We start from the raw sequence: 26,358 nt of genomic DNA, 5'->3' as shown, positions 1-26,358 counted from the left end.
TAGCTAACATAAAAATCTAATTGATACGATTTATTTTTTTAATAAAGTAGTGGGAATTTAACCAGGGCTCTTAATGTATACTAGGTAACCCTTATACCTCCAGCCACCTTATTTATTTATGTACTTAACTTACCAGGCTGGCTTTGAACTCCTGATCTTCCTCCATCTTCCTCCTGAGTCCTGGAATTGCAGCATACAGTGCCTCGTCTGTCTAGCTATAATTGGTGCTTTAAGGATCCCCCCCCGCCCCCCGGAGCTGGGGACCGAATCCAGGGCCTCGAGCTTGCTAGGCAAAAGCGCTCTACCACTGAGCTAAATCCCCAACCCCCTAAGGATATTTTCTAATAAAATATTTTCTTATATAAAAATGTAGATATTTCACAACTTAAGGTTTACCACCCCTTTTTAGAATTAACTCTGAAAAAAACCAAAACCCAACAAAAGTAAAGAATATTAGAAGCGCATGGACAGCTGCCCTCTGAGGAGTCAGATTCAGTGCTGCTGCAATTACTTCCTGGTTCTACTCTAATGTAGACTGAAAAAAGATGTTGCCCTCTCTGTAGACTCTGAAAATCGGTGTCCAGTGTGTTGGGCTTCTCCCTGATAACTCGATCTTTCTCCACTATGTGCTGGCTGTGAGGAATGTATAGAGATTTTTATCCTGAGACAGAATGGGAAGATAGCAGAACCATTCATCTGATTCGCAAAGAGAAGCTTAATGTCCAGGGACAGTGAGTCCAGGCTGCTCCAGTAGAATGATGGAGAGTAGCAGACTGAAGGTTTATGACTTTGTTTCCTTTCTTTGTGTATTTTCACCGATTGTAGATTGCCTGGGCCTTAAACAAAGGAATAAAGGCGGATTTTAAACAGTATTGGGATGTTGAACTTGGTGTTACTTACATTCCATGGGACAAAGTCAAAGCTGAGGAGCTGGAGAGTTTCTGTGAAGGAGGCATGTTGGACAGTGACACACTTAACCCAGGTAAGCAGACCCATCTGTCACTGACAGGTCATGGTCATGTGACAGATTAAGTCCCAGGCAGGAGACTGCCTCTCTTGAAAATTGAAGACACTGTGATCTTTCTCTGTATAACGTGACTGTAGTGGAGAAGTATGAACTGTAGAGATCGTGAGGCTCATGGTTAAGTAGACCTTTGCACTGAAAACAGACAACTTAGTCCTCGTTACTCCTCATTGGCACAAACTGACTGCACAGGGCCCCCAGATCAGAACACTTTCAGCACCACAGCATCTTACTTAGGTTTGGGCTCCTTGATTAGAGAGAGATTCTGTACTAGTAAGATAGGATGACATTCACCTCTGTATTATGGTTTAATCCATGATTCAGAAATAATTTCTTTAGAAAAATGTAAATATCCAGAGAACAGACAGACAGACAGACAGACACGCGTGCATGCGCGCTCACACAAATACACACACACACACACACACACACACACACACACACACACAAAATATTAGACCAGGAAGTTGAGTTGTTTGTGGATACAAATATTACAAGTGCCAAGTTAGTAGTAAGATTGCTGTGGGAATAAAGGATGTGTAAAGCGTGTTGACAACCAAAAGCAGGGACACCCTGCTCCCCCTTCCCATTTGAAGAACGCTTTCACTTACAGGAAGGAGCCAGATTGTATTTCTCATCAGACAAATAAACTCACCATGTCCAGGTGTATGCTTGTGGCCAGGATAAAGAGACTCAGCCAGTGGAAGGGACTTTGGAAGTCATGGTCCTAGGAGGTTTTATTGATGACATAGAAGATTACTAACCAGGAAAGCCCTGGAATACAGAATGGGACGATAACTTTCTGGATTTTCCTTTCTTAGAAGATAACAAAAGAGGTGAAAGGGCTCTGTTAGTGTTTACTATTAGGGGTGACTGAGAGGATGGCTGTTAGAACTGGCCATGTCATCCGGGTCCATCTGTTTCCCAGATCTATTGTTACTTGTTCATTTACATAATTACTAAAAATAGTAACAGAAATTTGTTTAGTGACACTAATATTTTCTTTTTCAATTAATATATTTATTTAATGTATGAGTACACTGTCGCTTTCTTCAGACACACCAGAAGAGGGCATCAGATCCTATTACAGATGGTTGTGAGCCACCATGTGTTTGCTGGGAATTGAACTCAGGACCTTGAAAAGAGCAGTCAGTGCTCTTAACCACTGAGCCATCTCTCCAGCCTGAAGCTAATATTTTCTAATCTTTAATTTTCATCTTTATATATTTGAAGTTATACATGAAAATGGCAAATATTTATTGTTACCTTTGTTTAATTCACAGATTGGAAAGGCATCCCCAAAAAGCCTGAAAATGAAGTTGCCCAAAATGGAGGTGCAGAAGCCTCCCACACAGAGCCAGTGTCCCCCATCCCTAAGCCTGTGCCCGTGCCTGTGCCTGCCCTTCCTGTTCCTGCACCTATAACAGTACCACCTCCACAGGTGAGAGGCTGAGAACATGGACTAACCTTCAAAGGTCTGAAAGGTTGCTTTTGAAATCTCACTGTTCTGTCTAAATAAAAAGTGAGTAGACACACATAGTAGTGTCCTCTGTTTTTGGTATTAAATCTATTTGTAAACTCCAGCTTTTTTCATAAATATTAATAAAACCAGATTAAATTTAGATTGTTTCACAAGTGTGTAGACTATTCAGTGCCCTGATTTATAATGTCCTAGAGATGAAATCCAGAACTACTGTGGATGTTATTTTGCTTCTTACTAGGCCTTCATTTGTCAGGGAGTTACACTGTGCTGAACTCAGATACACATTTCCCAAGCCCCAGCTGCTTTGTGGAAGATGGAATTCCATGTTTGTTGGCTGTTTTTGTTGTTGTTTGTTGTCATGTAGCTCAGGCTACCCTCAAATTTGCCTTTTTCTATCTGTTTCCCAAGTGCTAGGACTACATGAGCTGATACACCTCCCTGGCTTATTGGTGGTTTTAAACGCTGAGTTGCATTTGTTGGTGTTCAGTGTCAAGACACCATCACTGAGTGTGTATCAGCTCACTTAGTCTCAAACTTTCTTCAAGTTGGCATGTTTCCAGTTTAGAACGCTTAGATAGCCAGAAAGGCAGTACAGTTTGACTCTGGGATAATTCATCTTATTAATTTACCAAGTATATTGCCAGCTATCCTTTCTGCATTTCCAGTTTTTTAAAATTTCAGTCCTGGAGTATCTTCAGACATGCTGTACTGTCAGAAGACTAATTGATGCCAGTCAGAATGGCCATCTTACAGGAGAGAGCAGAGCTTAGCGTTACAGCATTTAGGTAGGCACAGGTTGCCTACTGTCTCATTATTCTAATAAATATAGTGGTATAATGACAATTTAAAAGCTCCTGCTTTTATTTTCTTGGCACACATAGACTGAAAGCAGCTAAGTATGTTTTTCATTTTTCTAGGTCCCACCGCATCAGCCGGGCCCTCCTGTCGTTGGTGCTCTCCAGCCGCCTGCTTTCACTCCTCCCTTAGGGATCCCCCCTCCAGGCTTTGGCCCTGGTGTTCCTCCTCCTCCTCCTCCTCCACCACCATTTTTGCGCCCAGGATTCAACCCAATGCATTTACCACCAGGTACACCGACTCGACTGGGAATACTCTTTTAGGCTCTGAGATAGAATCATGTAGCAGGAGTTGACATGGTTTTTCTTACTCTAGGTTTTCTTCCTCCTGGACCCCCACCTCCTATAACTCCACCAGTATCCATTCCTCCACCTCACACTCCACCAATAAGCATCCCAAACTGTAAGCATGTCTTTCCTCTATGCTGACTTGACGTCTTGGAGTTGGGTAGGAGGGAATGGGAACAATTAGGAGGGTCTGTAGTCTGGGACAAGTTGTTGACCGGGAGCGTGACTAATCACTCAGCTTCACATGTCAATGTGATTATTCCTTAGCTACTATCGCTGGTATAAATGAAGACACTACAAAAGACTTATCTATTGGAAATCCCATTCCAACAGTGGTGTCTGGGGCTAGAGGAAATGCCGAGTCTGCTGACAGTGCGAAAATGTATGGTTCTGCTGGGCCACCTGCTGCACCCACGAGTCTGCCCACCCCTCCTGTAACCCAGCCTGTTTCACTGCTTGGTAAGTTCATTATTCTTTTATTGGTACTTTTTCCCCTTCAAGTTTGGCTCTTTAAAAATACTGTGAATTTTGGCGGAGTAACGCCCAATGCCGTGTTCCTCTGAGGAAGATCTTAAATGGTTTGTGCAGTTGTTTTTACCAGGTCACCTTATGCCTAGTTGTCCTGAATAAAACATTTCCATCTGCATGTGTTAATTTGGTATACAAATGTGATTACTTTCTGTGAAAGTAATTGTTATAGTTGTGTTCTTGATTAATATGATTCCATACTTACAGCTCTAGCAGCTGGCTCCTTGTAGATATTTCTCTCTTCTTATCTATCTGAAACCCCTGGACTTTGGGAGCTTTTCAAGTACATAGACTGACAAACATATCTGACAGTCCTAGCAGAATGGCGTCTTTCAGTGAGAGCTGTACAGTTGAGGTGGAGTTGAGGCCTTTCTCACTAGCTCCTTGCTTTTCTTCTGCTGCAGTTGCTCCTTTCCACAACCTTACCACTGCAGTCAGGGAGAGGTCAGCCTAGAGGTTTTACAGTTACCCTCATGTCCCTTACGTGCTTCCCATCACATAGTTTTTATACTAGACCATCTTTTAAGGTAATAAGTCATACTTGAAGTGATATTACCAAGTATAATCAACATTTGATTCTCCTAATGGGAAATTAGTTCTTATGAGTGTGAGTCCATTTTATTTTCAGAGGTATACGTGTGTGTGTGTGTGTGTGTGTGTGTGTGTGTGTGTGTGTACATTTGCTCTCAGAACCTTATGTAGCTTTAGAAAAGAATCAGCTGGTGACCTGGGATATGGGACTTGGGATGCTGATTTCAGATAAAGCACTTTACTCTTCTCCAAGAGCTTCTGGATTGAAATGTCTTCTTTGTGCATGCAACTAATTTATGATAAACATACCAATTTCTTTTTAAATGGCTATACTGCCCTCGTTCTGGCTGCACTTTAGGGCTTATAATGAGCTTTACTTTGAATTTCCATAGTAAACAGGAAAAAGAATGTTAGAGAAGGATCTGGGGAGGTGATTTGTTTAATGCAGGGCGCTTCGAGGGTTGCCCTATATGGGAATGGCAGAGAAGCACCGTGGCACACCAGTATGACCTGGCCTCGCTTGGATAGGACTTTTTCCGTATTTCTAAAGTACTTGCATGAGAATCTTAGAATCTGAATCAGATGCAGTTTTCTAATCAGCCCTTCTCATGTCCACCTGTGCATACCTCTGACTTGAAAAACAACTTGTCTAAGGTCTGTAGTTGACAGGCTGCCTGTAACTTACAAAGTTGTGTACATGTGTGGTTTTCTTTGGACTTCATAACTTTACTGAGTGAGTAGAAAGATCCAAGAGTTATAATCTCCAAGAGTTTGCTAACCTGCTCATAGGTACTGCTGTTGGGAGTGAGTACCTGCTTCTGTTTACCCCAGATCCTGAAGACCCTGCCCTTTATTTCTTACCACCAACAGACTTAACTTTTGCAACCAACACGAAATAAAACAAAAGTTCGTAAGCTTAAAAGTTTAACATGGTAAGCACAGCACGGCTGCAGAGCACCGAGTCTCCCTCCACGGTTCTCATTGCCTCTTGGCCTTTCCATTTATCCTTCCCTCACAGGGTGGAAGGTCATGAGAGAGGTCACTGGTTTCTGTGATTAAGGGGGGTAGGTAAATGAGTGACTTAATGTAGGACTCTTCACTTTTAATCGTCTTTGTTTATAACTTTTAAGACAAAAATTGAAGTTTGAAGGTAGTTTCAAATCCTGGAAGGTTTAAAATAATATAAAAATGGAAACTATTTTATTAAAATAAGTACTTTAAACTAACATTGAATAGTCTAGTTTCCGTTAACAGAAGGAAAATCTTGTGCATGCCTTCAGTCAGAAATCTGGAAACATGCTGGGCTTTGTGGCACTGTATACCCAGAACTCACTCGGGAGGCTGCAGTCCAAGGATCTTGAGTTGGAGACCAGCCTGAGCTACATAGCAAGCCCCTGTCTCTAAGAAAGAAATCTTGAAACAACAAAGATAGTAACATAAATCTTGACCTTTCAGAGAAATAAATAAGCTTTGGTTTTCTTATTATTACAAAGGTTTAATCAGAAGTTTATTGTGAAAACATTCCTGAGCTGGTTTTCACCCTGTAGTAGAGCAAGCCCTTTGACGAGGTGAGTGAGTGGGTGTCCACCCAAACGGCCGTTGTTCTCATCCCAGGGCCAATGGCATGGTAGGACTAGTCCCTCACACCCACCATCCCAGCACTCTTCTCACATTGTCTTCTGTCACAAGAATCACAAAGGAAGCCGACCCTTGGACATACCCATCACCAGTAACTGTCACAGTGCTCACCTGTGCCCCTCCTGCCTGGCAGGGTGAGCTTTTTAACAAGTAAGGTGCTGTTGTTGTGTTTCCATATGCATTCGAATAAAGGAGAATGTATTCAAGAGCATCACAGTTCCACCACTTTGATTGAGGAACGCAAGAATCACACTATGCTGTCACAGTACCAGTGGACCACGAGCTGGGTGCAGGTGGTGGTGTCCCCCTTGTGGGGACTTAGTGACTAGGTATTCCCTCTTTTCTTGGTGCTCTGATGTTTCCATAAGGCTGTAAAATGAGATGCTATGTTGACCAGAACAATCTTCCTAGAGGCTAATGCCAAAGTCCCATTTCCTCGTCTGTAAAGGGAAATAACATGGACACATGAGGGAATGGTGATGATTCAGTGGTTAACACAGAATGCCTGCCACCTGGGAGGCACTTAGCTGTCACGGGTAAGAAACGGTAGGAGGGCTGAGGACATCTAGAGAGAAGCACTGCCTCTGCAGTCTGCTGACCCTGCTGGACTCTAGGTCATCAGCTCTTGTGTGCTCTCAGGTAGAAAGCACACTGTGAACAACAGTCTATCTTTGTATAGTTGCTTGTGTGTTCTAAGGTTCAGAAGACTAGATCGCAAGTACTCACGCTCCACTATCTGACATGCTCAGAAAATACGTTAAATCAGCAGCATTTTATTTCATAACACAACTCAGTATGGCAGGTCTTTCTGCAGTAGTTATCCACATGTATCCTTGGCACAGTTATTTCTGATATGTGCCAGTAGTTTTGAGGTAGCACAGCTTACTAGATAAGCAGACCAAAATCTCATGTTGAGGCCTAACTAGTGGGAAGGATAGTGGAGTGCCTTGGGGTTGTTCGAGAACTCTGTCCTCAGGCTTGAGTTAGGATGCTGGTTAAGAGAGAGCAGCCTCTTACTAGAGCTGAGCTTAGGCCCTCCACTCCACTCCCATGACCCAAAAAGCAACGCTGAATTCAGAAGGACCCAAGTTTTCCACCATATTTTTGAGAACATTTTGATTCTTTAATAGTACTGATCATTTGAAAATATAAATGACTAGGCATACAACAACTATTATTCATTATTACTTGATTTTAAAGAGTACTAGATTTAGTATCTCATGGGCCAAAGTAGCTGAAACCCATAGTGCTTTGTTAAAGCTAAAGATGGCATCTGCAGTTGTCAGTCACCTAGGAGAGAAGATGGACGGTGGCAATAACAGTCTTTCTTTGATTGTATAAACGTCTGTGTTTGCCTTTCGGAACCTTTGTATGATGTGTATTGCTAATGTGATGTATAGCACATTTATTAAAAAGCTAATTGTAAATGTAAAGTTTGGGTTACTTTGGTGTTCCAAACAATAAAAAAAAGTACACAAAAAATGTGTTTGTGTTACCTCCTATCTGTCCTGTGTTACAAGGATCTCCAGAATATGTTTCAAGACACAAACTCTGCAGCTGGAATTGATTCTTTTTGTGGGACAGTAAAGCCTTCTCCTGACAGACATCACTTGTCCATTCCTGTCACACCCTCCCTGCCTTTGTTACGCAGCTGCAGATGGTGATGTTTATAAACGACCTCTCACTTCGAGAGTAATACTACACGTAAGATTACTTTTCTTTGCGATGTCCCGTGGTTTTGAAGCAGGACTCACATGGCGGCTGCTTAGCTGAGTTGCCCGTGGATCGCTTGGCACACTGAGTCCCTACATAGCTATAGCAGGCATGGAGTGGATCTCAGACTAGGTCTTCTCAAGAGAAACTGAGGACTCAGTTGCTTCGTAAATTATATAAAATGTTTGATTTTTATATTAAGAACCCTAATACGTACCTAGAAGAGTAATAGTCTTAACCCTATTTTGGTGTTGTTTGAAAATGGGTATTTGGTTTCTGATCGTTCAGCTGTGGAGTTTGCTGCTCACTCTTGAATTTTATAATTTTTATAACTAGTGATTTTAAACAATATTTAAATTAGAACATTAAAGTAACAATCTGTTATTTAATATTTTAAATTTTAATGTTAACAATCATTAATATTAAAGAACAGACTTATCAAGAGAAAATTATTTTAAAAATCCAATAAACAAAGGGGGGGAGAAAAAGAAAATTAGAGAAATTATAGTTTTTTAAAGAGTAATGCCTAGTTTTTTTAAAACAATGTCTGTATTTTAATACTTTAATACTGAACTTTAATATGGTTATAGTAAATTACAAGCTAGGAGGATGTACCAAAAGCCCATTGACACTGTCTTATGAAAGTGTTCTTTGGGAAGCGTTAAAAGTACCTACCTCGGTGTTGTTCCTTTAATGGTTTGGAAGTGCTCATTATGGTCCCTTCAGATTAATATACAATGCTGTTTTGTGAGTGATACAAAAGTAATGTCACTCTGCAACAGAAATTTGCCTAGGATAAAACTTTTTATACATAAATACAACATGTTATCTCAGAAGGAAAGCACGTCGAACAGAACATGAGGAGAATCTTACAGGGAACTTCCAGGTACTACATTGTCTCCATGTCCCTGAGGCTGTCGGTACCTTCCTGGTGTTGACTAGCCTGAAGTAAACCTTTCACCTTGTTTTGAGGGACACCTTGAGAGTGGGAGGGCAGAAACTCGGGAACCTAGAAAGGATTTCATAGACACAGGTGACTCTAGCTAACACTGCCTACAGAAATTGAGTAATGGAAGATTAACTTCTGTCAAGTGTCCTACCCAGTAGTGGAACTCAGTTATCGTACCTATCTGTCCTTTACCTTGCGGTACTTAGCAAGTAGCACATGGATTAACTTTTTAAAGTAGTAATAAATGCTGGAGGCTAATTAGCCATACAGTGTCTATTATTTTGTTTAAAAAAATTCAGAGCATCTTTAACGATTGCTGGTGCTCAGGTTTCATTACAATTCTTGCATCGGTATATATATATGCCATTTACTCAGGTAGGTGAGACATCTCAGTGTGTGGCTTCTTCCAACTCCTCGCAGAGCTCGCTCTGGCATGTAAGGTCCTGTTTCTAACAGTGAGTGAAATGTGCTCTCTCTCATTCTTGAAAATTAGCTCCTTAAGTTTTCACCAACTTTCAACACAGTCCACTGCAAGCATTGCCTGGGGTTGTTCTCAAGGGGAAGCCCTTAAATACTGTGACTTGGTAAATCTAGGGTAGGAAACCCACATGTTGATTGTATTCTTGTGCCAGCTTTCTGAAGGTAGGATATCAAAACAAATGTCCTGTTGATGGGTTGATTAAATAAATACATGTGTGTGTGTACCTACAGATGAGCAAGGACTAGTGAGAAATTGAGGGTCATTGGCAGTGGGCTGAAGGGAGACTTGATTCAGTGTGCTGGGCTCTTGTGTGCTGTCTGCTGGATTCCCAGCAGTACACCTAAAGAAATGAAGTTCCCTCATGTATAAGAAACACCACCCACCTACCCACCCTGCCCAATGGGAAATACTACAGTGACCGTATGTTGGTCAAAGTTAAAGAGCAACAGTGATAGACAATTGCAGTTAGGAATAGAAAAAGAAGGGGGGAAATGCAGTGTTTTCAAAGTTCAGAATCTCCAGGGTTTATGTTGAAAAGATTCTCAACACTTTGGTACCTGTAGCCTCTACTCGGGGGAAAGTATCTTATTGATAAGGCTGGTCACCACCTCTGTAACCACTATCCAAATGAGTGTTACTCATGGGTCCATGTCTACTGGGGACCTACTTGGTACCAAGAGCAGAGTGGACAAAGTGAGATCGGTTTCCCTAGTGTGTCCATTCCTCTGGAAAATAAGTAATAAAGATCACATGAAGCCCTTGCATTGAAGAAAGAAAGTAGAGGTGTGTTAGCAGGTGAAGATACCGAAGTGTACCATTGTCAGTACGGTGGCCAGAGTGGGCATTTGGAGAAAGTAGCTTTGAGAAAGAAACCCAAGTAGAGGATGAAGGAAAACAAACCACGTAAGTACGGAAATCTGGCATTTCAGGTCCACCAGCAAAGGGCAACCTGGATTAAGAAGCAACTTTATTTGCCTTGAGGAACCACAAGAGACTGGTAGAGCAGTCTCCGAGGACTGACAGATGAATATAGGGGAGGTTGTGGCAGTCGGGTGTGCAATGGAAGGAGTGCTGGGTTCTAAAACCTTTTATAAGGAACAGACTGGGAGCTGTCAAGAGAACAGCGGCCCTGTGTGGAAGGTACAAGTTTGTGATCTGGATGCATTTTGAAGGTAGGCCCTTCAGCACTGTCCCACTCCAAATGTAAACATGTGTCACATGTATGTGAGCAGTTGGTGCTGTAACTTCATTCTTGAGATCATCAGGTTTGAGAGTGGGTGGTGGCCATTGGGGGGAGGGTTCACAAGTAAACTGGATAAATTCTAGAGAGAGACATTCCAATGCCAAGCAGATAATATGCCATGTCAGAGTTTGAGAAACAGAATTGGTAAATGGGCATGGCTCTAGAATCTTTAAGCATTTTACAGTTGAAAATAAGGTGCTGACAGCTGAAGACATTTCTATTTGCAGCTCTAAGCAGTTAGAAGTTTAATCAGTTGGTGGAGAAACTGAAGCATAAGAAGAAGTAAGCTAAGGTCCCATAGCTATAATTGTGAGGGTTAAAGTCAAGGTGCACCAGCTTGCTCCAGTAGAAGTCTTCCATTCCACTACCCTCTTGCACTGTTGTCCAGCAGAGAGTAATAAAAAGATGTAGCCAATGGACTAGAATATGGGAAGTGCTCTGGAGGCCATGCAAGGGCAAAGAGGGGGAAGGGATGAGCTCCTGAGTGCTATTGCTGGCTCAGAACTCCTAAATCTTGCTGTGGTGGCTTAGGGCTGTGCAGTCCCAAAACCCAGGACATAGAAACAGGAGGAACCTAAGTTTAAGGACAACCTGTAACAAGCAGCAAGATGCTGTCTGAGAAAACAAAGTGCTGAGCCTTTGACATTAGCCCTTAAAATGAAGGTGATAAGTTTGGTCATGTAGGGACAGGAGAAAATGGGATGTTGGTTGGGTTTAAATCCCTGAGGAGAGTTAGTTTTTAGGAACACACATGGTTGAATGCTGAAAGATGGCAGAGAAAGGGGGTTATCTTTGGTTTTATTCATAGATAGTGGGTGGTTCTGGAAAGGCTGATACAAGAAAGAAGGGTGCAATAGGTTAATAGGGAGGAGTGGATGAATCCAGCTGTCACAGGTGCAAGAAAACAAAAAAGGACAAAACACTGCAAAAGCCAAGTACAATAAAAATAGAAAATGGTGTGTTCACATAATGGAAGACTGTTTGATAATAAGTGAAGTACTTGTTCGTGCTACACGATTTGGATGAACCTTGGAAAAATGCCAAGTGGAAGGAGCCACTCACAAAGGACTACGTATTGTATGACATGTGATTCCATTTTATGAAATGTTGGCTAACAGGCAAGTTCACAGAAGTAAAAAGTAGCTGGGTGGGCTGGGCTGGGGGAGGAAAGGAGGGAGATGACACTAATGGAGCCAGCTTTCTTCCCAGGATATATATATATATGCAGAAAACATGGCTTGAAGTTTTTGTATGAGCACACTAGAGAATGTAGAAATGTTACCTTTTAAAGTTATAAATAAATTAATTAGAAATGAACTGAGGAGAAAACAGTAGCCTATGAAATACATAGCCTGGATGTGGGAATATGTGTTAGGAAAATGTAAGGTTGCTGGGCAGAGGAGAGCGTGTGGTTTTGTGTTTAGGAAATCTCTTGAGGAGGCAAGTCAGTATACTTGGGGTTCAAGTGACAGCCATGCTTAGACCCAGGTTTAAAATGGATATTGGGGATCAAACTGTGACTCAAAATGGCAGGGCCTGTAATCAGTCCCAAATACCACAGTTTAAAAAAAAAAAAATCAAACTGGTGTTGGAGCTTTTTTAGGTAGCCATGATGAGAATCGAGGACTAAGGGGGACTTGGAGGTGTAGGCTTGGTGGGGTTAAGAACATAATCTCAGAAAGGAGAGTGAACAGGGTGGCTGGCATGTGAGTTGAGTAATTACCAGTGATGAAGTTTTACCTTCGAGAAGTGGAGGCAGTGGCTGGGAATGCCTGTCAAATGCCTGGGTTTTCAGTAAAGGGAAGACCAGCTTGGGCCAGTAGAGATGGGGGATCAGATTCTCTGCCTTTCGAACTTGCTCTCCCAGCCCTCATCTCTGCACGTTCTTTAAAGATCTATTTAATCTGTGCCCTCTGTGGGCTTCAGCTGAAAGCCCTGTGTTTATATGTCCTTTTCACCTTCAGAAATTTCTGCCTGTCCCACCCCCACCCCCACCCCCCAAGCCCTTCCATCATCTCTTTTGCCGTAGCTGTGTCTGATTTACCTGAAGCAGCCATTTTGGAGATGATTAGGAAACGCAGTTATATTGAGTTTAGCTTCAGTTTTTTTGTTTTGTTTTTACCACCTCTACCTCACCCCCAGCCTTGCTTTCTAACCCTAGCTAGCCTACCATCCTCCTGCCTCCACATTCTGAGTTCTGGGATTACAGGCAGACATTTGGATCCCCTCCCCCCTTTATTTTTCAATCTCCCAGACCTGGCTTTACTAGAGATTTCTAAAGTGTGTGTGTTGTGTTGCCTTCTCTGGTCTAAGATCTTTCTTTGTTTGGCCAATATTAATGCTGTGATTCTGCCCTGACTGCAAACATCATCTGTTGCTTGCCTGCATATTCAGCAAGGCTGTCCAAGTGTTCAGCGCTAAGATGCGACCTTTCTCATTAGTCCCCTAACACTGTTCTTGATCTTGCATTGACACCTTCATTCATACAGAGGTCTATGTGTCTTGATCCCAGATTCACCCCTGCCCACTAGCTGTTCTCAGTGTATCTCCTGCCCTAGCCCCTGACTTACAGTTTAGCCCGTTGTCATTCGAAGATGCGTGAGGGTAAGAACCTGACCACTAATGCAATGGTCTGACCCTCTTTGCTTTCTGTACAGCACTTACCAGGAAGTTGGGCTTGTTTGTTTGTTTGTTTGTTTTCAGATCTGCAGGATCATTCATCTATCTGCCCAGGATCCCACTCTAGCTTCCTCCACTAATTAGGCAAAGACTAAGTTATTTATCATGACAGTCAAGGTCCCTGCAGTGCCTTGGCCCACCTGGTCAGCTTCATAAACCTTTCTGTAGAGAGGTTCTCCTCTCTGCACCCAAGGCCACCCTCCTGTAGTTCTCTTGAGCAGTGAGTGAGTGAACCTCTGCCCAGTCACATCTTCCCTTACCCAACCCAGCCCTCTTTTGTGTTCCCACTGAGTCTCCATTGTCTGTCAACCCCACCTTTCTGTACTGTTACCATCTTGCTGTGGCATCTGTAGCAATTGAAAGAAAGATTTGGTTTTAACTCCCAACCTAAATGAGTTCATAGTAAAATTTTGGTGTATTAAGTAGTTGCTTTTTGAAAAGTTTCTAAGTACGGAACTCAGCAGTGCGGCACAGCTTACTCTAGACAAACCTAATTGCTCTTTGTGGATTTCACGTATCTTTTCTATATTTCACTGCTGTGTAATGCTGGCCTGAAGATTCCCTGAAAAGTTAGTATTTGTTGGCCTGTGTGCCTGTTGCAGGACTCACCTTACCATTTTAATTATACCCTTTATTACAGAAGTAGTGTGCTGTTACTGCAAAAATAGCAAAAAAAAAAAAAAAAAAAAAAAAAGAAAAAGAAAAAGCTGCCTTGAAGGGACTGGGGAGTTTCTCAGCATCTTAAGAGCCCGTCCCATCCAACATGTCTTCCCAGCATTGCTAACAAAAGGACAAGGGTTCAGTTGTGTAATATTTACAGCAAATGCCAAATAGAAGCATTCACACTTGTGCAGTAGATTGGGCAGGGGTTTGTTTTGTTTTTTCTTAATTTCATTTGGTACATGATTATCATTGGCCAAGTTTATTGCTGCATATCTTAAATCCATCCTGTGAAGAATTTATGAGACTAATCATAGGAACTGGTTTACGTTAATAAAGATTTTCACTTTATCCTATCTGTGGTGTGGGATTGGTCTTGCATTTCCAATCCAGTCAGGTTGGTGGTTAAGGACCTCCCCATGACCCTACATGAATGGTTTTGCTTTCTCAGACTTGACTGAATGTTTAGTGTTTTGAGGTTGTTGCGGTGTACCTGTAGCGAGCACTAGAAGATGACAAACCAGCCTAACAGTAAGCATTGGTCCTTAACTCCTTGAAGATAAACTTTCTAATAAAAGATGATAGCAAAGTCAAGTCTAGTGGTGTTTGGGTTCCTCTACCCTTTCCGTATGGTGCTTGGGATTATGTAAGGGGCCCTGCTAAGTGGGAGGGATGGTGTGTTGTAGGTGCTTTTGTGAGACATATTCTCAGTGTACTAAAAATACTAAGTTTGCCACTTCAGTATTCTGGCCTTAGTCAAGCTGGTAGTCCAGAGTGTTGACTAGGATTGTCTCAGGACATTCTCTCAGTCCTTGTCACATTTGCCCACTCACGGCCACCCAGTTGGAGTTTGATTGGCCTTAAGTTCTTCTCAGCTAGTAAAAGACTTAAAGCGTAATTGATGCTGTATTTAAAGATGTTCTGCGTAGTCCTAGAAAATCACCTTTCTAAACAAAATGTGTAGAGTAACAATGTCCAGTTACCCGAGCAGGCAAGTTTTACCATTTAAAGTGGCAGGCAGTCCTTTCCCCTTCTTGGCCTACTCAAGTGGATATCCAAAGTAGTTCCTGAGGGATGCTCATCTTGGTGCACTCATACACTGTGTGTGGCTCCGAGTCTCTGAGCTTACAGTGTTTCATACATTAGCTCATACATTATGAAGAATGGCAACTGGGATGTGAATTCCGGTTCACCCTTAGTATGACTGTGCATACAGAAAATGTAGGAACTTTCAGGACTTACTTTATTAATTTTCTACAATGGGTAGATGTAAGTTGACTCTACTTGTCAACCTAAAATTACGACGTATTTCTATCACACAGGCACTTCTGACCATTGTCAGCTGATGGTCATAAGCTATAACTTTATCAGACTTCTGTGGTACATGGGCGAAGGTGTGACCATTGTCCTTTACTGTCTAGACCCTTTTCTTTCTTTTTTTTTTTTTAAAAAAAGATTTATTTATTATATGTAAATACACTGTAGCTGTCTTTAGACACACCAGAAGAGGGCATGGGATCCCATTACAGATGGTTGTGAGCCACCATGTGGTTGCTGGGAATTGAACTCAGGACCTCAGAAAGAGCAGTCAGTGCTCTTAACCACTGAGCCATCTCTCCAGCCCTCTAGACCCTTTTCTACTATCAGAATCCCTCTTCGTCACAGTGCCATTTGGTCTTTGGATTTGGAGAGAAGGAGATTTAATGCCGATTTATCAGGACCAAAACAAAGCCTTAACCCTGCTACTATAAATGCTGGGTTGTTGAGCTTTCAGGATTCTTGAGCCTGAATGAGCAGGCTCTTTGGTAAACCAGCAGGAAAAGCAATGGGCAAGTGTGATTTACAAACAGTGCCAGTGTGCCAGTCTTCCTGTCTTTGGAGGAAGAGAGGCTGTGTTGCTGAGGGCCCCACATGGCCAACAACGTTGTGTTGTCTGTCCTAGGACAGTTGTGCCTATTCATAATAACTCCATGGAGCGTCCGGGATAGCTTTAAGTCATGGGCCTCTTCACGTAGGCACATTAAGACATGAAATCAGACTGTATGCTTGGGCTGAGAGAACACTGACCATGCCCTTATGCTGTCTTAAGTAGCTGACAGTGAATGAATGCAGGCCTTCCTTGATCTCACTGAACATATCATAGTCAGACTGTCTTAGCTGTCTTAAGTGTTGATAAAACAGCTTCTGAGGAGGGCTGCTAGAGAGGACAAGTGAAGCTTCACAGCTGTCCCTCCGTATTCTGCCCTCTGCCTGTAATGGCTGCCTAGACAGTGAACCTTAGTTACTGGCTAGCCCAGGGTTAGGTCAGCAGAATTCACAGTGAAATTGGCTTAGGACTGACTGCCTTTTACTTTTCTTTCCACGTCCACCAGAGACAGCTAAATGCAGACTGCATTTACACTTTTCTTTGTGTTCTCTTTCAGGCACTCAAGGAGTTGCACCTGGTCCTGTGATTGGGCTCCAGGCACCCTCTACCGGTCTTCTCGGTGCCAGACCCGGCCTGATCCCACTCCAGCGCCCCCCAGGAATGCCTCCACCACACTTGCAACGGTTCCCTATGATGCCACCTCGGCCCATGCCACCTCACATGATGCACAGGGGTCCGCCACCAGGACCAGGGGGCTTTGCTATGCCTCCACCTCATGGAATGAAAGGGCCTTTCCCACCACATGGCCCCTTTGTTAGGCCTGGTGGAATGCCAGGGCTTGGGGGCCCAGGCCCAGGCCCAGGAGGATCAGAAGACAGAGATGGAAGGCAACAGCAACCGCAGCAGCAGCAGCAGCAACAGCAGCAGCAGCAGCAGCAGCAGCAGCAGCAGCAGCAGCAGCAACCACCACCACAGCAGTCACAGACACAGCAGCAGCCAGCGCCATCCCAGCAGCCAGCGCCAGCTCAGCAGCAGCCACAGCAGTTTAGAAATGATAACAGGCAGCAGTTCAACTCAGGTAGAGACCAAGAAAGGTTTGGAAGAAGATCTTTTGGAAGTAGGGTGGAAAATGACCGGGAGCGGTATGGGAGCCGTAGTGATGAGAGAGATAATAGCAACCGTGAAAGGAGAGAGTGGGGAAGGAGGAGCCCTGAGCGGGACAGACACAGAGACTTGGAAGAGAGAAGTAGACGCTCTAGTGGGCATCGGGACAGAGACAGGGATTCTAGAGATAGAGAGTCCCGTAGAGAGAAGGAAGAAAGTAGAGGAAAGGAGAAGCACGAGGTGGCAGACAGGGCAGGTGGTAACAAAGCTGTCGAAGCTCCCCTTAGCCAAGTGGGAAACACAGACACTGTTTCAGAACTTAATAAGGGGGAGGCCATGGCCACAGTGGTAAAACCTGAAGAGTCACCTGCTGAGGCTACCTCATCCGTTGAACCTGAGAAGGATTCTGGCTCAGCAGCAGAGGCTCCTCGCTAGAGACTGGATTTGACAGAATGTGACAGTGACACTTGGGTGTAGAACGTGAGGTGTACAGATGCTGTATAATATTCGCTCCTGCTACATCACTCCACAGTAGTTGGTGGGGATTGTGAGCAATTTGATTGCTTTCCTTCTATTTAAAAATAGCCACAAAATAACAAAAAATACTGAAGATATATTACCCCTTTTTTTGCTGTAACTTTTTAAAAGTTTTGACTTTTAAAAGTTTACAAATCCTAATTAGAAGTGCTCTCTATTTTTTTTTTTAATTTAAGAAAAGGTAACGGTGAAAAGCTCCTCAAACAATAGGGATGTTTTTAATAAACTCTATTTTCGTAACAAACTTTAATGTGTGCTATTCTTCATACACTGCATTAAGATTAGACAGATGTTAACCATCAAAGATTGAGCTGTTAATAATTGTTGGAGTCTAAATTAGACTTCTTTGATGGGGAAAGAAAGACACTTACGTAGTATTTGCCAGTGCTTGGAGTTTTATTCTTTTGACTTTTAGTATTTTGACCATAAGGTAAAGGTTAGTGATCTTAAAGTTCAACTAAGAAATTTGTGTCTGCAGGTCAGTTCTTTTTTCCCTCTTGGCTTTGTGGTAATGTTGCCCTAATTAATTTGTAAAGATTTGTTAGGGGAAATAATTGGATTCCCGACATTATACATTATACTATAAATTACCTGATTGCTTGGGCATTACTTATTTAGAAGGTTGACGTGTTTATAATCATCCCATTGAAATTTCCAAGGTGTAAAATGAGGCCCGTGTTAACATATGCAACCAGAAAGCTTTTTATAGACTTAAGTACAGTATGACATTTCTTGTAAGCTTTGCCTGTTGTCTTTACCATCTTCAATAGCCCAAGAAGTACACTGAACCTTTGCTGCTACTTGTGAAGCCAAACCAAGACTCTAATAGTATTTATTGGAAGCACTGACATAAAAGTGTTGTCCGAGCCCAGTGGGTCGTCGTAGTGCACACCTTTAATCCCAGCGAAGGCACAGGCAGGTGCATCTCTGAATTCAAGACCAGCTTGGTCTACAGAGCAAGTTCAGGACAGCCAGGGCTACACAGACCCTGTCTCAAGAAACCAAAAAAAGTTTACCCAAACAAATTTTGCCAGGTGGTGGTACACACCTTTAATCCCAGCCCCCAGGAGGCAAAGGCAGGGTGGATCTTTTGTGAGACAAGGCCAGCCTGGTCTACACAGTGAATTCCAGGACAGTAAAAGCTATACACAGAGAAATCCTGTCAAAAAAAAAAACAAAAAAAAAAACAAAAAACAAACAAAAAAACCCAAGAAGGTGGGGTGGTGTTGTCTAGAGTCAGGGACTTAATGCTAGGTATTTATTTACAGCAGTGGTTCTCAGCCTTCCCAATGCTGTGACTCTCTAATATAGTTCATGCTGTGCCAACCGCTAACCATAAAATTATTTTTGTTATTTTACAACTAATTTTGGCTATTATGGATTGTAAATATCTGATAAGCAGAATGATATAAGTTCCAAAGGGGTTGTAACCCACAGGTTGAGCACCTCTTATTTACAGTCTGGAAGTTCCTTTCATCAAATTACATTTGAAAGACAAGATGACTTGGCCAGTAAAGACACTTTCTGCCAATCCTGATGGCCTGTGTGATCCCAGGGACAAAACAGGTGGAAGAACATGAACTTGTTTTCCTCTCTTGCACACATCCTGAAAATGTGATTTTAAAACTACAAAGTGCTAGGCTAAACAAAAATAATTCATCAGACCTTAGAGTACTGAGAAGCTCCTTTTTGATGCTCCCACTTGACATTTAACTCTTTAAGATCTTCCTAATGATGGTAAGAAATGTGTCTGTAGCTATGCCAGGTTCTGGTTTTATGGTGACCCTACTTGGGCTTTTTAAGTCCCTACTAGAATATTTCTGGGAAGATGCTAAAACATGCACCTGACTATTCAAAGCCAGATTCCAAGGACAGACTTGCAGCTTGTATTTCCAACTAAAAATACCGAGAAATGAGCTGATAAACACTGGTTTGTGATTCCACCAGATGCTTCCCAAGTTAGTCTGCATTGAGTCAGGCGCACACACAGGCACGCACACACACACACCCCATCAAAACTTCATTAAGGAAATAAGTTATGTATGATTTACCTGAAACTTCAACAGAACTACATATGGATGCATTCCTTATAAGCAATCTTAAATTGGAAATTTAAACTTAAAATTTTTAAACCTGGAAACACTTATTTTTTTCCAATTTTCAGTGTTTTGTATTTGAAAAATTAAGAGGACTATGGTTTACACCAAATTTGTCAGAAATATTTCAGTTGAACTGTTCCAAATAGTCACGAGCCTTTTAGGTTAATATTTCCCTTACAAAGCTCTCTTTCTTGGGATGTATTTATTAAGGTACTCAGTTTCATTAACTGAGGCTGTAAAAGTCGATTTAGCCACAACCGCCAGAACCACTTGGTCTCATCTCCCAGTGCTATGTATTTCCTGAGTGCCAACCTTAAAAAAGCAGGTGGTACCAACTTCACTTGGCAGGTAGAGGAGGTATTAAACTTGGCTAGCTGAGGCTACCTATTTGCCTTTTATGAGTTTTATACAAGTTTACTAAAGGGCTTTATCTTAAATCATGGCTTCTAACTCTAATACGATTTTAAAATAAGGTTAGGTACTCTGAATCTTAAAGAGAGCTTTCAGTAATTTCTGATGATAACAAAGGGCAGAAAATTTTCTAAGATCAAATCCGGTTTGGGCTACCACACGTCATTTTGATGGTATCACATGAAACACTTTCAAAATTAAATACTATGAGAGCCTCATTGAGTCTGTTGTTGATGCTCAGTGTATAGAGCTTAGGTCTTTTTGGTATACATTAATAGGCTTGAAATAAGTCTCTATCTCTCGAGGCTCTAAATAAGTCTCAGTCTCTCTCTCTCTCACACACACACACACACACACACACACACACACACACAGACACACACAGAGAGAGAGAGAGGCTTGAATGAGAATTTCAGCTTAACACCAGTGAGGTCTGGCACAGAAACAACAGATTTTAGTTCAATGAGTTGTACACATTCAGGAAGTTCTACACATCCTCCAAACATCGTCAGTCACCTCTCACTGCAAGTCCTTAGAGCAAGTCAAAGGAGTCACACAGTTAACAACTGTTAAGATTACAGTTTAATGGTTTGGTTTTTTTCTACAGTTTAGCAGGACAGCAGATGAGTCTGAGACTCAGACCACATAGGGAATGTTTATTGGGCAATCCCAATCACACCACAAGCCAAGCGGCTTCCAGCATTTCCAGTCTTTGTACTTTCTTCATTTCCACCTTTGCCCAAGTCATCTTGTTTCTCGTGGACCTTTGAAAAGAATTAAGAACATTTAGGTTTCGGTGATCAAGTAATTAGCACTTCTTCCCAGCAATACTTCAAAGGACCATGTATATTAGAAAATGTTCAAATCTATTAGTAAATCAATAAGCTAATTTTTATGCTATCAGCTAAAAGCAGACCACTAAGTGTTTCCTTGCTCGTGGCTATTTCTAGATGAATACTAAGGACCCAAATAACTACCAGGCACATGCTGATCTTAGCCCTCACCCTCACCCCACTGTACAGTAGTCATTCTTACAAATTTCTCTATCAAAATCTCTTGGTGAGTGAACTATAGGCCTACACATAAGAGGCAATTCTAAATATCTTTACTTAGCAACAAGATTTTAAATTTTATTTTTAGAACATTTATGAATGATTGTTCTGCTTCACCAATAGGGCTGAAGAAAATTCTAAGGATAAAGGGTCAACTGAAAGGAAGTGCCTACTGAAAAGTTAGCTGCCCGAAGTGGGCAAGAGCTTTTACTACTTGGTGTTCTGCATGAACCAGATTCATCTCCCGAGGGTAACTTGGGAAGACGGCTCCCATATGGTAACCAAGCGATAACCTGCAGACTTGAATACTGACATCCATCGCAGATTTTAAGCTCAACGAAATGATTAACTGTAAGGGGGCAATCATGGCAAGAAAATCCAGCTGTTTTAAACTAAAGACTATTGTATCCTCAACTCAGATCCAGTCTGATCAAATGTAACCAGCTTTCTACCGCACTTCAGCAGAACAGCGTTCTTAACTGACCTAGGCAAATTAATTCTTTACTATTACATCCAATAAAATAATATTTTTTCCTATTCTGAACTCTTACCAATTTATGTGATCTTTTAGGAACTAGTTTAACCACCACCACGAAGTCATGGAAAGGTACATAACTATGTTAGAAGAAATCCTACATCTACTACTATATGGAAACTTACCACCATAGTACGGCCAATGATGGAATGCTCTCCTGAGAGTGAGATCACACGATCTTCAATGGACACATTGGCCACACCGTCCTTTCCAGCAGCCACATTGCCCAGGTCTCCAACATGCCTAACATTAAAACAGCACCAGGTGGATAAGCAATGATATCTATTTCACATCAATAGAGTTCAATAGCTAAATTCACATCGAAGTCAAATGCTATGAGTGGATTAAAGAGTGCACATACACTATCAAATATGATGGCTTTTCCAGACAAAGGTCTGGAAACACAAATTTCAAAACAGGTAGCCAGGATACCTTGACACATAGCTCTTCCAGTTTAAAGGAGAGAGCCACAGTCTAGGACTTTCGAAAAGGATGTCAGCTCCTGATTAGCAAAGGTTTGCTCCCAGGCCTCCATTCCAAAAGCAAGCTAGCCCCTCTTTAAATGTAGGACTTTCCTAAGGTTTCACATACAAACGGAATCTCAACTAGTTTTTATTATCTGCATTAGTATATTATACAATGATTTACTTTGCTAGTGACTGATAGTACTGTTATCCATGATATTTTCTGTATTGGTTCCTTTTGGCACTTGTATTAGTTCATCTTCAATAAATGCTACAAAACTAAATCACTTAAGAGTCCACATTTGTCAGCTCCTTCACCCAATATAAACTATTCCAGTACTTGGGGATGTGGGAGTTGGGTGAATGGAAACATACAAAAGAAAAGGCAGTGAGACCACTCAGTTCTGTCTTCAGGTGTTTTCCACAGACCCCTCTCCACCACCATGCATAGAGAGAATGCTGCTCACCTCTCTTCATCCGCTGGACCGCCATGTTTCTTAGAGTGAGGATTAAAATGAGGTCCTGCAGTGGTACAGCCTATTTACCAGAAACCAGCAGTCAGATTATGAAGTAAACCTCTGTATGCAATGACATCGGAATTCTTACAACTTCCAACACAGCAAACATGGAGCTGGTATGTGCTGGAGTGATACAAACAGGAAGCAGCACCCTGGTACAAATAGCTGGACTATATGGCCTTGCATTTTCAAGCTACCCGCTTTTTCACTAGACTGTCATGTTTGTTTGTTTTGAGATTTGAGACAGGGTCTCACTACCACAGCCCATGATATCTGCAGTTAATGACCCTCCTACCTTAGCCTTCCAAGTGCCAGGAGCATGGTAGTGTCACAGCATGTCTAGCTCTGGTTCCTTCCTCTACTGGAACAGAAGCGACCTTTAGTGGCACTTCTAAAGTTAAAGTCCCACATTTAAAGATCTTTGCTTTTAAGATCATGATAAAAACACTTATCTTTCAAGACCTTACACCACCAAACAGCTCAGCCATCTGGCTTTTACTTGGGGCAGACAGATTTTTAGATTATCCCCACGTGTCAAGGCTGCTGTGCTTCTCAACTCCAGGTGTAAACAGCATTAGAGGTGTACATGTGGGCTAAGGGACATCATTCACAAGGGACATCTCAACAGCAACAACAACTCAGGAAATAGGACTTACATAGTTTACAATTTCTACCCAGACCAAGAAATAGGTACAGGGCAGGATTCTGGAAGGAACTTAACAAACCAAAGCTACCAGGCCAGAGGCAAAGCAACTTGATTGAACTTTAGTAATTATCCGAATGGGTCAAACACAAACATAAGTAACTGTAGGCCAAATTACTGTACATTGCACACAGGTTGATGGCCTTTAACCCTGCACATCTAAGACTAAATGGTTTAAGCTCCAGCACAGATTCCAGGCTAGCATGCACTATGTGGGGAGGGGAAAGCAGGGGAGAAGAGGGAAAGGAAGAAAAGGCTCTAGCAACATGAATGAGGCTCTTAAAAGATTATAAACAAACACAGATCATTACTCCAATATGGTAAAAGTTCACTAAATGCAATGTAAGCCACTATATTTTCTGACTTGATTCCAATCCCAAATATAAAAAATTTTACTCTAAGCATTTATATTGAATCTTCAGTTTTTGTCACTTCTGTCCCACTATGCCTCTCGTGCATAGCTGTCCTTAGACACTGTGCCTAAAGCACCCACCCTCAACCCCCAGCTCCAAACACCTCAAAGGATTATCCAAAATAAGGAAGGTGCGTATTTGTTTCTGTATATTAAAGTCAAGCTATAATAATCACATTTAAGAAAATTTACCCTCACCTTCCCACTTAAGGAGTCAAGAAATACTCGATACTAACTAAAATACTTTTGTGGCTATTTTCCGAGGTTGACCTAAGTGGTTATTTTAACTTAATCTAAAAGAAAAAGAAAAAAATTGATGGTTTTAAATGGTTAGTAATTGGTCCTGACTCAGTCCCATTCATCTCACTAGTCAGCCAGGTAGAGATAGATTAAGACTTACCTTGTGTATTGTCCCCATATTGATGGACATGGAACCCATGCTCGCCTTCAGTTAATCCTGTAATCTGTCCTGACACCACAACTGGTTCACCGCTTGCCTTTATTTAAAAAAATACAAAAATTAAGACATCAAGTTTGTGTTAATACTTCTGAATCACAGTAAAAGGCACAAGTCAAAAAACAAAACAAAATCAAACCTATGTCCAAATCCAAGTAGACCCATTTCCTCCAGGGTGACTCTAGAGCTGCTTAGCTCTAGGCCTCTCCCTCCCTACCCATCTTCCCTAACACTTGTTTCCAGATGCACGTGTGCAGACACCTGGACTCAACAGCACTTGAAAAGCACCCAGAGGAACAAAAGGGGGCAGCTCAATGTCAGAACTAGGGAATGGATGGCTACTGCACTGTGTCAGGCTTGACTCTTTCAGAACATTGGCTGCCCAGAAACCTCTACTCCACATTCAGTGATGTTTATCAGTTCCCATAATTTTATCCAGTAGCCAGAAAATAATTGTGTCCTACTGCCTGTGGGGATCCATTTGGGTCTAACCAGAGCTACTTTTTAAAAAAGTCTCATTAGGCATCCAAATCTAGAGAATTTGCTACTTAACAAAAAAGAAAAGAACATCCAAAATTCAAATTTAGTATTACTTCAGAAATTGTAGCAACAGGGAGAAAAGGCAAGACGCAACCAACTGCAACAAACAAGGACACTCATACCGGACCTTTCTACTTTAACTCTCCAACGTTTTCAACAAAATAAGGGACTAGGAACTTTGAGTAGAAAAAAACTGATTTTGAAAAGTTGGCAACAGTTTAAATCAAACAGTTTTGATAGTCAAGTTGTTACAGCTGCCAACCTGGAATGCTTAACTATCGTTTGATCGGGTACAAAGGGCAGCGTCACCAAAGAATGCTGCAAGCTGCTCTGGGAAGGTGGACACTGGGGTAGACCTAGCTAGTCTTCAGCTTTCTCAGGGTGGGGGAAAAGCCCTGTCTCACAGTGAATTATGTGGGAAGAAGAGAAAGACAAAAACAAAAAATTTACACAGGAAAACAACAAAATACATTTAAATGCCAAGAAACTGAGACTAGTTATGAAAAACTCTAAATTCCCGTTATCAGTTCTCCTCATAAAGGAAACACTTGGATTCACTATGGTGTCGGTCTCCTCACATTTATGTAAACCACTTTAGAGAGTACATAACGCTCATTTATCAAATATTTCTCTCGGGATTAAAAGGAGTACAATGTTAACCCCCTAAGGCTCTGAACACGCTCTTAACCACACAAATATCTTCCTTGTGACGCATGTGTTTTTGCAGAACTGCAGTAGTTTCGAAAATATTTCTGTATACTTTTCAAATTGTGCTCAGAGACTCGCTGTCGTAGACAACAACCAGAGTCAGGTCTCTTTCTTGGAGCTCTTGGTGGCAAAACAACTGCCCAAGGCCATCTCTTTTCTTTCCCCCTTGCGGCACGACCCTGACCTAATATAGCCAGGGCTTGGCTTTAAAATGCCACAAATGCGTTCTGCTTGCTGCGTTAGTCCGGTTTGGCACCACCAGGTTCAAATATTCTTACAACAAATGCAGCCGGTGGCCACAAGGGTCTGAGCCCCTGTGGGACAGGGACACCGGAAAAGCAGCAGCCCCAGAGGGATAGCGGATGCCAAGCCCGCTCTCTCGGGCCGGCCCGGCCACTCGGGGGCGCGAAGAGGGACCCGCCCGGAAGGCCCCGCGGCGCCCCGGCCTCCCTCTCCCGCGCCCGGCCCCTGCCTCAAGGCCGCGGTGACTCAGCATTTAACGGGCTCAGGCCGCGGCGGGGGCGTGGCGTGCTCCCGCACAGGTGCCCCGCGTCACCGCGGCCTGCGCCCAGCGCCCCGGGCCTTGCCTTCTGCTCGAAGTGAATGACGCCCTGCACCGGACCGTCGCCCTTCAGCACGCACACGGCCTTCATCGCCATGCTTCCCCGGGAGACGCGCGGCGGCCTCGGAACCTGGGAGAGCAAAAAGCAAGGAGACGACAGAAGCCGCCGCAGGAAACGAAGGTGCAAAACGAGGGCCCAGCGCCGCGGAGCTTTTATATGCCTGCGCCTGGCCACTCCCACCTTGGCAGGGAACCAATCGCTAGCCGCGGTCTCTGCCTACCCTTCCTGAAGTTCCCTGGCCGCGGGGCACGTTGGGG

General features: G+C 42.6%; 2 protein-coding genes across 15 annotated transcripts in view; one reads left to right on the top strand and one right to left on the bottom strand.

Moving 5' to 3' along the window:
* Scaf4 (SR-related CTD-associated factor 4) overlaps positions 1 to 22,424 on the top strand; it is a 60,632-nt gene extending 38,208 nt beyond the window's left edge. For 3 of the 14 annotated variants that reach the window (XM_087575437.1, XM_087575436.1, XM_087575434.1), the window contains 6 exons: positions 826 to 982; positions 2,308 to 2,465; positions 3,425 to 3,593; positions 3,678 to 3,764; positions 3,983 to 4,108; positions 16,495 to 17,823. In XM_087575437.1, coding sequence (XP_087431563.1) covers positions 826 to 982; positions 2,308 to 2,465; positions 3,425 to 3,593; positions 3,678 to 3,764; positions 3,983 to 4,108; positions 16,495 to 17,477 — 1,680 coding nt within the window. In that variant the 3' untranslated portion in view covers positions 17,478 to 17,823. 14 annotated transcript variants of the gene reach the window in all.
* Positions 20,654 to 26,230, bottom strand: Sod1 (superoxide dismutase 1). Its single transcript, NM_017050.1, has 5 exons — positions 26,066 to 26,230; positions 24,174 to 24,270; positions 22,608 to 22,677; positions 21,802 to 21,919; positions 20,654 to 20,853 (listed from the first exon to the last, which is right to left on the bottom strand). The coding sequence occupies exons 1-5, from the start codon at positions 26,135 to 26,137 to the stop codon at positions 20,746 to 20,748; spliced, it is 465 nt and encodes a 154-aa protein (NP_058746.1). The 5' UTR covers positions 26,138 to 26,230; the 3' UTR covers positions 20,654 to 20,745.
* Positions 26,231 to 26,358: the final 128 nt, after the last annotated feature.

The sequence above is a fragment of the Rattus norvegicus genome, chromosome 11, assembly GCF_021556685.1.
Source record: "Rattus norvegicus strain SHRSP/BbbUtx chromosome 11, alternate assembly SHRSP_T2T, whole genome shotgun sequence".
Classification (NCBI taxonomy): domain Eukaryota; kingdom Metazoa; phylum Chordata; class Mammalia; order Rodentia; family Muridae; genus Rattus; species Rattus norvegicus.
Note: the sequence above shows the minus strand (reverse complement) of the source record. Positions and strands in the feature narration are given on the sequence as shown.

Coding starts and splice junctions, on each gene's coding strand:
- Sod1 (NM_017050.1), bottom strand. CDS start 26,137: ATGGCGATGAAGGCCGTGTGCGTGCTGAAGGGCGACGGTCCGGTGCAG. Junction 21,920..22,607: donor GGTCCAGCGGATGAAGAGAG/GTGAGCAGCATT, acceptor TTTTAATGTTAG/GCATGTTGGAGACCTGGGCA. Junction 20,854..21,801: donor TCATTGGCCGTACTATGGTG/GTAAGTTTCCAT, acceptor TTCTTTTCAAAG/GTCCACGAGAAACAAGATGA.